At 41.6% G+C, this 12,115-nt stretch overlaps 1 protein-coding gene across 2 annotated transcripts in view; it reads right to left on the reverse strand.

Moving 5' to 3' along the window:
- The window catches only part of CCNY (cyclin Y), a 207,633-nt gene extending 195,524 nt beyond the window's left edge, over positions 1-12,109 (reverse strand). For both annotated transcript variants that reach the window (XM_019652609.1, XM_019652608.1), the window contains exon 1: positions 11,770-12,109. In XM_019652609.1, coding sequence (XP_019508154.1) covers positions 11,770-11,923 — 154 coding nt within the window. In that variant the 5' untranslated portion in view covers positions 11,924-12,109. The remainder of the gene's footprint in view (positions 1-11,769) is intronic.
- Between the last annotated feature and the right edge of the window lie 6 nt (positions 12,110-12,115).

Here is a 12,115-nt window from a genome sequence, read left to right on the forward strand (position 1 = left end):
TCATGGCTTTTCCGACAACCCAATAGTATCTTATACTAAAAAGGCAAAAAAGAAAAGAAAAAAAAGGTGTAAGGGAAGAAAATTAAGTGATTTTTTTTAGTTTGGGTAGAGAAATTCCACAACTTTTTGGTGCAGATAGAAAACTATACACTGTCAGAATTGGAGGCAATGTCTTTCCTGTCAATAATGGCATTATAGGAGCACCATCTTAGAATGTGATGCTACTTCTGATCCATTCAACGTGCAAAACTGGTGGAGGCGGGGTGGGACATCACTCACACCAGGTCTGAAGTTACTGGCGCCCTCTGGAGCTGTGCTACCTAGAGTCTGTGATGTCTTACCCTGCAGCCTCAAATGTGTGAAAGTGACAAAGACAGCAGAACCACTGGGAAGTTTCACTCAGTTTTTCTTTTACCTTGAATCCTAGAGTCTGTAGCTCAATGGTTCTAAAAAGGAACAGAGCTGCCTCCCTGAGGAAATTATATTTGGCAGTGTCTGGAGACATTTTTGACTGTTGTGACTAGAGTAGGGAGATGCTACTGGTATCTAAACCATCCTACCGTAGACAGGGCAGCCCCCACCACCATCGACGAAGAGTTATCCGGCCAAAAACATCAATAATGCTGAGACTGAGAAACCCTGCTATTACTACACTAAGGACTGCTCTCTTATTGAAAGTGTCCCTAAATTTCATACCAAGAAGCTAGACTCTGTAAATACACACTCTCATATGTGAATAATGGCTAATGAAGACAAAACGCCATTTATGAAAATTAGTTTGGGGAACAGAAAATTATTCTATTCTATCAGTCAATGTACAGGCTGTCCTTCTCTACTAGACGTCAACATTGTCGTTTAACATCATGTTTCAAGCCACGTAAATTAAAGCCATATATACAATATTTGGCAGGGGGAAAGCACTCATTCAATGCCTTGACTATCAATCTTCCATGTCCAAAATGAATACACAGATTTAGTTTGAGGTCACAGGAGACGGGGTGGCAAGGATGAGGCTGCACTGAGCCATGCCTAAACAGAGGTAGCTGGCTGTCATCTAGAGGACTGTCATTCAAGCTCACTCATCCACACGATCTCTTCTGATTTCTACTTCGGCCAAACACTCCCCATAGCCCCCTTCATTCTCTCCCTCTATTCCTGTCACAATGCCATCTTATAAATACCCGAGACACAAGAATAAATTTCATTTTCAAAAAAACCCAAATTCGGCTTCAATAAATGTTCCTCTCTGAATATTATTAGTTAAATGAGAGGAGAAAATTTTGTCCCTCTATCCAGTCTCCTGGTTTCATGCCAGAAATCCACAGAGCCTCTCCCAGCAGACCATCCCCATCAACTCTGAAAATCATTGCCATACTTACTGTACAGCCCAAATCATGATGCAGAGATGCCCGAACATCACCAAGGATAACAGCAGCCGATCCACTTCTGAATGCCTATATTTTACCTCCCGGGGCCTTGCCTGGCTTTCACAATGTGTGCTGTCCTGCATTTGGGGCCTCCCTGACTCATCCCCTGCCAGCCACGCTGCCACAGTTTCTCCTCATCCCCAATATTCCCATCCCCCCCTTCCAACACCCAGAGGCTGCCAACAGCTCTACGACATGAGCTGCCATGCAGTATTCCTTTAGCTGCAGAAGAGAGCTCTGCAAACAGCCAAGTGCTTCCACAGAAGCTAATCGTTTGCAAAGTAAGAATGTGTTCCCCACCCTTTAAATTTATCCCTGTGTGAATATCAGCTTTGCTTCGCTTCCTCTAGACTTCCTCCAAAATATAAAAAAATGGAAAATCAGACATTAGATTTCTTTTATAGAAAAGTGTCAAATATATGCTAAAATTAAAATGAATAAACAACATATCTCTTCAGTAACATCACCTTTGGCTTTCAGAAGACAAAAGGCAAAATCTAATGCTATATAAACCGTATTTACCAATGCTTTTCAGGCAAAGGAGTAATAAGAATTACATGTTAAAGTAACAGCCCATCACACACCGCTTGAGGAAAAACAGGCTGTGGAAAAATAAGATTATCCAAATAAACAGACAAAAGTAGTACTATAAATGAACGTAATCCTTAATGAATCTGTGAGTGAAGTTTTTGACACTGGATAAACACAGCATCATGACTTTGTTTCTTATACTAGACCTTGGCAGAGTACACAGGGAGCCCTAAAAGCTGGACTTGTAAGTGACCATACAAAATCTAGATGCACATTGCAAAACAAGAGGTAGTATAAAGGATAAATTATGATTACACTTAATGAAATAGCTGTAATAACTAATACCCTGAGAGAGACAGGTTCACTAATGGACAGAATACTAAACTTGAAAACCAAGTAGAGGTTAGCCTTGGTTAAAGGGCATTTACATGTAATGGAAATCTCCATCTGGAAGGGTGTTTCCCTCGCTGTACCTGGCCTCCCTTCACTACCAACGGAGAGGACAGACCCCTTAACCCATCCACCCATACACTTATTTCTCTGATTAATGCTCAATGTGCATAGTGAGACAAGAAGCTTATAAAATAAAATCAAAATATCTTTAATAACTTCTTTTCCCTTTTTGCCCAACAAGCATCCAAAGAAAAGAACATACTTATAAAATGTTTTTAACCCGATATTCAGCTTTGCAACATATAGGTTGCATATATTACACATATGGACTCCAAGAAAAAAAGATTTGATGTGAACCCCAAGATGAAATTAATATGCTGCAATGGACTCCCCATGGTCAACCAAAGGTCCAAATTTTATAAGTAATAAGAGCGTAGTGCCCATCTGGTGACAAGGGTTCCGCACATACTCTGGACAAAGAATCTCAGATTAAACTCTCGGCTTCCTGCACTATACCCTGCCTGCTTGCGCCATCAGTCAACCACTGCAGGGACATCCTGGTTCCTCTTCTATGGATTGAGACCTGCTCTGTCCAATCAGAAGTGCATAATTTGAACACCTCATTTACATAAAAAAACTTAATTGAGAACCCGGGTGGGAACTTTCTCTATAAAAGGCAAGCCTCTCCTTTCTCTGGGTGGAAAACAATTTAAGTGGCTGCCAGAATCTGTGTCTCCAGGGCTACAGCTCTTTTTGCTCAAAAAAGTGCTTATTATTCTTTATTAAAGTCTAAAATTCATTTGGGTTTACACATATGAACTCCCAATGCAGAGTATTTCCTATTCTTCCTCAGAGTCAGAAGGTCTATAATCAGAGGTGTCCAAAATAGAAGTAACTTGCATTTAACCGTCCAACTAACCTTTCTGCAAAGGCTCACAAGGCAAACTGGCAAGGATGTAATTGCAGTTGCTAACAATTATCTTTAGTGTACTCCAGCTGTATTTCTCTCAGTACCAGGAGCCTACAGATGCTGGTACATCTCCACTGAGCATGGCACTGTACATCCCGAATAGGGGATAAAGCTCACAAAATAATGACTCTAAGGACATATCCTAAGTAATGCATCTACAGAGTAATGAAACCAGGTTGAAATAATTTTTTGTCATAGTATCACCAGGGGAAAGACTAGACACTTAACCCAGAGATGTTACTGAAGGGGAGCAAAGTTTGCCACCCCAAAATTCGCTTCTGGGATGATTATTTTAGCTTCATTTCATGAAATATTATTTAGGTTAATTTCATTAAACAGCAAATCTGGGAGAAGTTCCAAAAACCAGATTACAAATATAAATGTCCTTTTACCAAGGGAACTCTCCATCTGTAAGGGTGTTTCCCTCACAGGCCTGTCTTCACTATCAACAGAGAGGGTCCCGGGCTTAAATCTGCATAACACTCTTACCCTTGTTTTCTGTGCTTTACCTGGTAACATCCTATAACTGACTCTCCACCCCCAATCTCATCTTTTGTCTTTGGCTGAAGGTGGTATTTCAGATGAGGGCTTACACCATTTTGGTTACTCAGTGTTCCTGAGTCTATCCAGTGTATACACAAAGTATACACGTTATTACACCTTAATTTTTCTCTTGCTAATCAGTCTAGTGTTAATTTGATTATTAATCCAGCCAGAAGAAGCTTGAAAAGTAGAGGGTAATTTTTCCTTCCTGACATTACCACTCCCCAAGCATTTTAGAACTCCCGTTTTAGTATAGATCTCAAGTCCAATTTTTGAGCCATACTGAAAAAAGATCAAAAACAAAACTAAAGTTTCTTTACAAAATCAAAACTAATGTATAGATATAATGTCAATATTCAGACAAAAGTGAAGAAAAAAGATGTCAAGGTTTTCCACTCCAGTAATTAAAAGCAACCTTCCTGTCAAGGCAAGAGATGCCCAGAGCAAAGCAGATGGGAGCTGACCAACCAGAGATATCTCTGTACTCAGCGTCACCAAGAAACTTTCTGGGCAAAATCTTGCTGACCGGAGGAATCTGCCAATTTGTGTGTTGTCAGACTGATAACACTCAATTTCAGCTTTAGCACACCTCTTTTCTCCCATCTAATGGATAGCAAAAGAAGGCCCAAAAAAGCAGTAAAGGAAGAGAGCCACAGGAAATAGCCACAAGCAGCTGAGAAATGGGAAGAAGTGGGTTACCTTTTGATAAAGACTGACTGGGATTTTAAATACACATAATCAGTGGGTAGGGTCTATGGGAGGAGCTAGAGCTTATGGGAGGAGTTCTGCACTTGATCCTTTTTGGTAGGGAAACACCTAGTTGATATTGTTTTTCAGTGGACAGTTATGAGTCTTGAGACTTATGAGCTCTCTGCAACTGTGGATCTAGTCAGTTAGGCTCTTTCTTGAAAGACATGGGCTCGAACAGGCCCCAGTAACTTGCTTAGGGCTGCCTGAGTTCATTTTTCAACCCACCAACTTCCCTTTACTTAAAGCAGTATTTTAATATAATAAAGCACATTTATTCACACCTGAAAACCTTATTCTTTGAAGAAATGTTTTTATTTTAAACCCTGGCTTCAGCCTCCACCTAAGGGAACATGTGCCATTCCTAGGAACATGGCTCTCTTGACAGGGTCAGCAGAACTGCCTGTGAAGGCTCTGTTATCTAGCCCCAGGAGACAGAGAAAGCTTTTCAAATACTTATCCCACTACTCACTGCATGACATCACAGTGTGCCTTTGGAAAGATGCAACCCAGGAGAGCAACGAATGCTAGAAAGAGGACCAGTATTTCTATTCCAAATTCTAGTGCCAGCAAACTTTCCATTCGAAGGCCATACAGCTCCGTAGTACGTCCCTCTTCCCCCCCCCAGCTCTAGAATTCCAGTTATCCTTTGGTACTACCTTGAATACTTGATGCCTCTGTTAGGATGAACCCCTCAGGCTGCTGGCTGCTATGGACAGTTCAAATAGTCTGTTGGAGATCATGGAACACACTTCGTATTTAATACAAGAAAATCAACACTAATGCTATGCTCATATCGACATACGTTCATCTGGTACTTTTTGGTTTATTAAGCATTTTAGTCTCATTTTGATCCTCAGTTTAGGTACCTCAGGACACAAGGCAAAGCAGTATTTTTAAGCAGTTTTTTAGCAGAAAGGAAAGTGAAGCTGGGGGCAGTGGGGGGGGGGATGACCACAGTGAAGGCGGAGCTACATCTGGAATGCAGATCTCCTGATTACAGGGCTCCCCCTCTTTGCCTTCCACCAACTTCAGAGAGCTAGAGGGGCATTTTCTAAGCCCCCAGGGAGGAGCCCTCCCTGAATTTATCTCCCTTGAGCTCCTCCCTCATTCTTCAGGAAAGGTAGGATAGCCACAAAGAGGAAACAGTCTTCAGACCTAGACTCCCAGCAACAAACTACTTAACATTTCAAGATGATGCAAACACTAAGCAGAAAGTGAACTTTCTCCTTCCTTTCAGCTACAAGCAGAAAAGGATACTTACTGAAAGTCTGAGAGGGGCTGCCACCCACTGTTAGTGCCATGGACCTATTACCCTGGTTGCCTAAATGTTGACTCATGAAAGGATTTGGATTTTGAAGTATGACAAGTATGATGTTGTCAACAGCTCTCTTGTAAAAAATACCAAACACTGCTTCCTTAAAGTAAGCCCAGCAGGACACTCATGGAGCTAAATCTGTGACCCTGTGTGATTAAAACAGAGTTTTAAAACTAATAACATGTCTTGCCTCTTGTTATTTTCTTTCCTTTAGGTTCTGCCCTTTCCTGGGTAGGAATGGATGCGATCTTTGTGTTAAGTTTCATCTAGCCAGACATGTGAAAGCAATTCATCTCCCTGAGATGATAGCGACAGCTTTGTAAAAAAGGGTGAGAAAATCTACCATTCCACAAAATTATTAATCTTCACTCCTCTCAAGAAGCAGACAGAAAAGTAAAAATCCTAACCACAAAGAATTGCTAATCAAATGCATATAGGCAAAGGCTGGATCTCTTAAAACAAAGCAGGCCATGGGTCAGGCAACAGGAGGGTTGGATTCTTGACACAGATCTAATTAGCAGCGCAAATGACTGTGTGGACCTCTAGCAAGTGATGGTAGACTGAACCCCCACCTCTGCCACTAACTAGCTGTGGAAACTTGGGCAAATTTCTTAACCATTAAGGCTCAATTTTCCTCTCCTATAAAATGGGGAGAACAATGAGAAAATTTAAAAAGCTAAAACAGGTCAATAATTAAGCAGCAGAGTTCTCGGCCCAAAGTTAACACACAGAAAATTCTACTACCCTTGTCCAGGATCTGCCCTGACCTGGGCAAGAGACTGCATGCTCCAAGATTCAATTTCCTTATCTGTAAAATGAGGGTATGGAACAAATGACTTCCTGATTCTAAATGAGAGAGGGAAACAAGGTTAGTAAGCAGAGTGGAGCGCATGGAGTCACCATCATGCTTTGAAGAATGGCTCTCTTGGCAAACCCTCTCTACGCTGCCATGCATTCAGTCCATGCTTGGTCAGTGTCTTCACAAATCTTGCAGGCAGCGTAGCTAGTAACTCTTTAGTCTGGAATGAAAAGTCCATGGGTATGGTTTTGCCCATCGGACTGGAAATATCAAAGTGGGACTGACACTGAAGAAAAAGAATGCTGAAGAGATGAGGTAAAATAGGTTGCAGATACCCTAAGAAACCAAGAGCAGCAATTCATGTTAATACAGGTAGTTCGATTTTAAATTGCTCCTTTGTCTCCCCATGTTATAACAGTGCACTTTTTCTGGTAATGCTTCCGGTACCCAGGATAAGACCCTCAGGCTTCTAGTTTCTCTGGATATGAGACGTTCAAACACCATTTGCTGTATAAACACAGCTCATGTTTAATACAAGAAAATCAACATGAGTGGTTATGTTCATAATTGCATATGTTCATCTAGTACTTTTTCGTTTACTAAGCATTTTAGCCTCATTTTGATCCTTAAGGATATAAGGCCATAGCTAAAGCCATTCATCTGAACAGTCAAGGAAAAAAGACTAAACATGGCATACTGCTAAGCTGAGTTCCATTAGCCACAGTTTCCATTCAGTTTGGGTGTTATTTTTTTCTTTTATTATGCTTTAAAATCTTTCTTCCATTTCATTTTCAGGACTTCATTCTATCTGCTACCTCTCAGGATAAAATGCAAACAAACCAAAAAGTTTCACATCCACCTTACTTTGCTTTTTACAAGTCTTGTTCATTCTCTACTTCCACCTGCTTCCTCTCACCCAATAAATACACATGATGATGCTCCGACTCTGATGTTCTTAAGCGGTTGGCTTTGCTCATTCATTAGACAAACAGATATTTATAGTGTCTTCACGATATCAGGCACAGTTCTAGGCACATGGGTTACATGAATGAACAAAACAAAAAATGTTCTATTGGAAATTCCATGCTGGTAAGTAGAAATAATTATTATATATGCATATACTTATTGTTTGTTATAGGTGATGTGGAATAAAGAAAGAGTAGTGTAGAAAATGTATACTAGGATTGCTGATGGGGTAGCAGGAGTGATGTTAAATGGGGTGATCGGGAAGGTCTCACTGAAAAAGTGAGACTTGAACCAAGACTGAAGACAATGAAGGTATGAGCCACAAGAATACACAGAAAAGAACATTCCAGGCAGAGACAGAGGAATGGTCTGGGGCAAGAGTATGTCTGGTATGTTCAAGGAAGGTCACTGAAGGAAGGGGCCAGTGTGGCTAGAATAAGAGAGACAGAGAGACAGAGAGACAGAGAGACAGAGAGAGAGAGAGAGAGAGAGAGAGAGAGAGAGAGAGAGACAGACAGACCACAAAAAGCCTTAAAGTCCATTGTAAGACTTTTACTCCAGGTGAGATAAGGAGTCACTGCAGTTTTTGAGGAGTGATGCGGTAAGTTTTAAAAAGGATCCCACGATAGCTGCTGTGTTGAGAACAGAATGTAGTGGGCAAGAGTGGAAGCAGGGAGACCAGTTACGAGGGCCAAGATGATAGCTGCTTAAATCAGAAGAGCAACAGGAAACATTTTAAGAAGTGGTCAGATTCTAGATATATTTCGAAGGTAGAGTCATATTTTCCTAGCAGATTGGCTATGGAATGAGGGAGATACTGGGTTGTCAAGGATGATAGCTAATCTAAGCATGAAGTTGCTATCAATCATTCTGAGGCCAAATTCCTCAACTGACACTACAGTACAAGATATTACAAATATCCTGATTTATTTGGTCTCATCGAATTTTAAATTCTCTTTAGTCATCCCCCTTTTTCTCCTCCCTCAGAAATAATCTACTCAGGGAAGCCCAGTCTGTTGCAGATAGATGAAGCTTCTTCTCAGAGAATCTATGGATATATGGATATGACGGCAGTAATAGACAGCCTAACCCAGAAGGCAACCCGAGACTAGTTCATGTTTGACCGCTAGTCAAGCAACAATGGAAAATTTCCATTGATCATTTTCTGGCTGTATGACTTTGGATACATCATTTTTCCTCTCTCTGCCTCATTTCTTTGTCTTAAAGTAAGAATAATATTACCCAAGGGTTATTGTAAGTACTAAATGAATAGATGTCAAGCACTTAGAGCAACATCTGACACAGAGTATGCAATATAAAGGGTTGCAATTATTAGTATTCTTGTTGTTAGGTGCTTTTGTTACTTTGCAATCCCAGAATAATTTCAAGAGAAATAATACCTGGGGAGCTGATGAGTCTAATATAAATTACAAAAACATGAATAACCTAACACTAAGGTACACTGAGTACAAAGACAGGGCAAGTCGTGGGTAGGTCTCATGGAAGCCTAACTGCCCTTACTCAGTCACTGAAATCCCAAGGGACAAATATTACACATTGTGTGTTTGGGCAGGGAAAACTTGGGTATATACCGTATCCTTTCTCTGTGGTTTAAAGAAACTAACCTATCACAGAAGCCCCACAAACTTTTCTGAACCTTTCCTTTCTTAGTTGTTTGGAATGTCTTTCATTCAGGAGATAAGAAAGTTGGTACTTGAGCACTTCAGCTTTTGTTATATACCATACTAGAGTCAAGAATTGAGATGTAGTTTTAAAATGTTTACTAATCACCTAACAATAATACAACTCAAAAGTTAAAAATACAGATACATGTCTACATCCTATTTAACTTATCTGTTCTCTTCTCCAGACTGACACTGAATGAATTTCTACAGTAAATGCTCCTGAACAAGAGCAGCAATTCTCAACTCTGGTTGCATCCTAGAATTATCTGGAGAGCAGCAACATACTAATGCCAAGGCCCAGTCCTAGATTTCTGGGCTAACTGAAACCAATGTGGAGAACTGCTGGATAGGTAAATCCTAGAAGTATTATTTATTCAATTTGGGAAACAAAGAGAACATTGTTTAAATATTTCTGGGTTTAAAGAAGCATCGTCATGTGAACTGGGTTTTGGGGTGAGAGGACACTACAGCCTAGATTAGAAATCCTCTTAACCTGACCTAGTCTCTTAAACTACCCTGAACCTCCAAAGCAAGAGTTGGTGGTCTTCCAAATGTTTTCTCAAAAGTGAATGATGACCAAATTTAGATTTTTTTCAAATGAAAGAACACACAATACTATCCTATTTTTCTCTGGCAAAATCCTCCTAGCTTTACTGACAAATAGCTGGTTACAATTACTTTTTTTTCCCCCTATTTCCCTACTGTTGTCAGTAACAGTATGCAGCCTGGCTCTAAGAAATGTGAATCTTCCTTCTGTTTGTATTTTTTAATCCGTTATTTAAAACATAAAGCCTCTATCCGATATTACTGCACAACATAAAGGAGAAATTACTGCCAAATGTTTTTGCCTATCAACATTGTATAGGACTGGATAATGGCTTTCTATAATAAACTCATTCACTTATTCATTCCTGTAAAATACAATATTTATTAACTCTTTATAATATGCTAGATACTTCTTTCAGGTATCTAGTAGGTGTATGGGACCATAACAGTGATCAAGACATACCTGGTCTTAATATCCTTCTAGATGCCTTTAAATTCATAAATTCAAAAATAAAGTATGGCTGTAGTTCAAAGACATCTAAAGAGTAGGTTAAGATAATGGAAGTTTAAAATAACAACACTAGAAATGTCATGTGGAACCCTAATTTACTAAGCACCTACTATAAACCACATGTATTAGTTTATATGGGATACTCATTTAATAAAGTTGCTGTCCTAAAGAGATGACATTACTCCTAAGGGGAAATTGAAGGTGGCCAAAAATTGAGAAAACCCTTTGCTTTAGTACAGCGTAAATGTGGCTTTCCACACTAGAGGGAACACTCCAGCCTAAAGTTGACAACAATGAATTATAACAGAGTTGTCAATTCATTCATACAAGAAATTTTTTCACATGAGTTCAATCACATCAACTGTGAGACGATTTCTAGATTAAAAAAGAAAAATCATAAAAATATATTTCAAATTTCTTAGTGAAAATTACAGAAACTGTATTTCAAGCATGATGCATATGCTACCCATCTGTAAATACTAAACCATGCAGTTTATAGATAATATAGTACTAATAAAGATATTTAATAAAGATATCAATAAAATAAACATTACATACATGTGCAGTGATCAGTCTTAATACTAATCCAAACCAAAGGTCACTCAGATCAATCAGAAATTCATAGGACTGTAATTCAGCCCCAAGCAAAAACGGGGCAACTTAATCCAACGTTGTTTCCAAACCATTCTAATAATACTCTAAAGCCATTTTTTAAGCATTCAGGTGAAGCTATTTGACTCCAATCCTCAACCACCCCTCCACCCCCAAATCCTTTTTTTTTTTGTTTTGATTTTAGTTTTTAAAGGAAATGCTGGTGTAGGACAGCCAAGTGGGGTCAATTTGTTAAGTTTCCAAGGAGCTGACAGAGGCCAACCCAGTTCTCCAACTCTAGGTAGAAACAGTGATTCCAAAATGGGAATTCACTCCTCAGTTATGCCAAAGATCGTCCATTCTTTTCTTTCCCTTCGCCTTTCAAAGGACGAACCGAGCTCACCCTTGTCGCGCATAACTTGGTTGTGACCAGACCGTGCCTGGAACCCCGGGCTCTCGGCCTCCCCCCCGCCCAGCGCTGCCCCTTCACGTCTGGTGACAAGGGCTGACAAGGGCCAGCTCCTGTCACCTGGCCACCTGCACCTCTTCGCCTGCGGTACCCGAGCCCCGGCCGGCAGAGTCCCCGCCGCTCCCTCGGGGGACAGGCCAGGAGACCCCGAGCTCCGGGGTCCCAGAACCGGGATGAGAGAGCCAAGCAGCCTGGCTGGCAGACGCCGGGGTGCAGTCCCGACCCCTCGGACGCAGACGGGGTGCGGGTCCCCGCCCCGGGCCCGCCGCTCACCATCTATGTTCTCCCGGTCGCTGATGTGCTGCAGGTTGCAGCCTGTGTCCTCGCGGCTCAGGTCCGTGTCGGGCCGGTAGGACTCCAGCCGGGAGTGGGCATTCCTCCGGAGCTTGGGGCTGGACGACACGCAGCACGAGGTAGTGTTCCCCATCTTCGGCGGCCCGACTCCCGCGGCGCTCGCCTGGCTCCCGGGGCCGAGCGCGGCGTGGAGCGGAGGCCCGCCCGCCGCCGGGGACAGACGGAAGCGTGGCCCGCCCGGTCAGCAACGGCGGCGGCGGCGGGGCCTCGCCATGGGCTGCAGGCGGGGCGGCGACAAGCGGGCGACGAGCTGGCGGCTCCCTCG

The sequence above is a fragment of the Hipposideros armiger genome, unplaced genomic scaffold (assembly GCF_001890085.2).
Source record: "Hipposideros armiger isolate ML-2016 unplaced genomic scaffold, ASM189008v1 scaffold_183, whole genome shotgun sequence".
Lineage (NCBI taxonomy): Eukaryota > Metazoa > Chordata > Mammalia > Chiroptera > Hipposideridae > Hipposideros > Hipposideros armiger.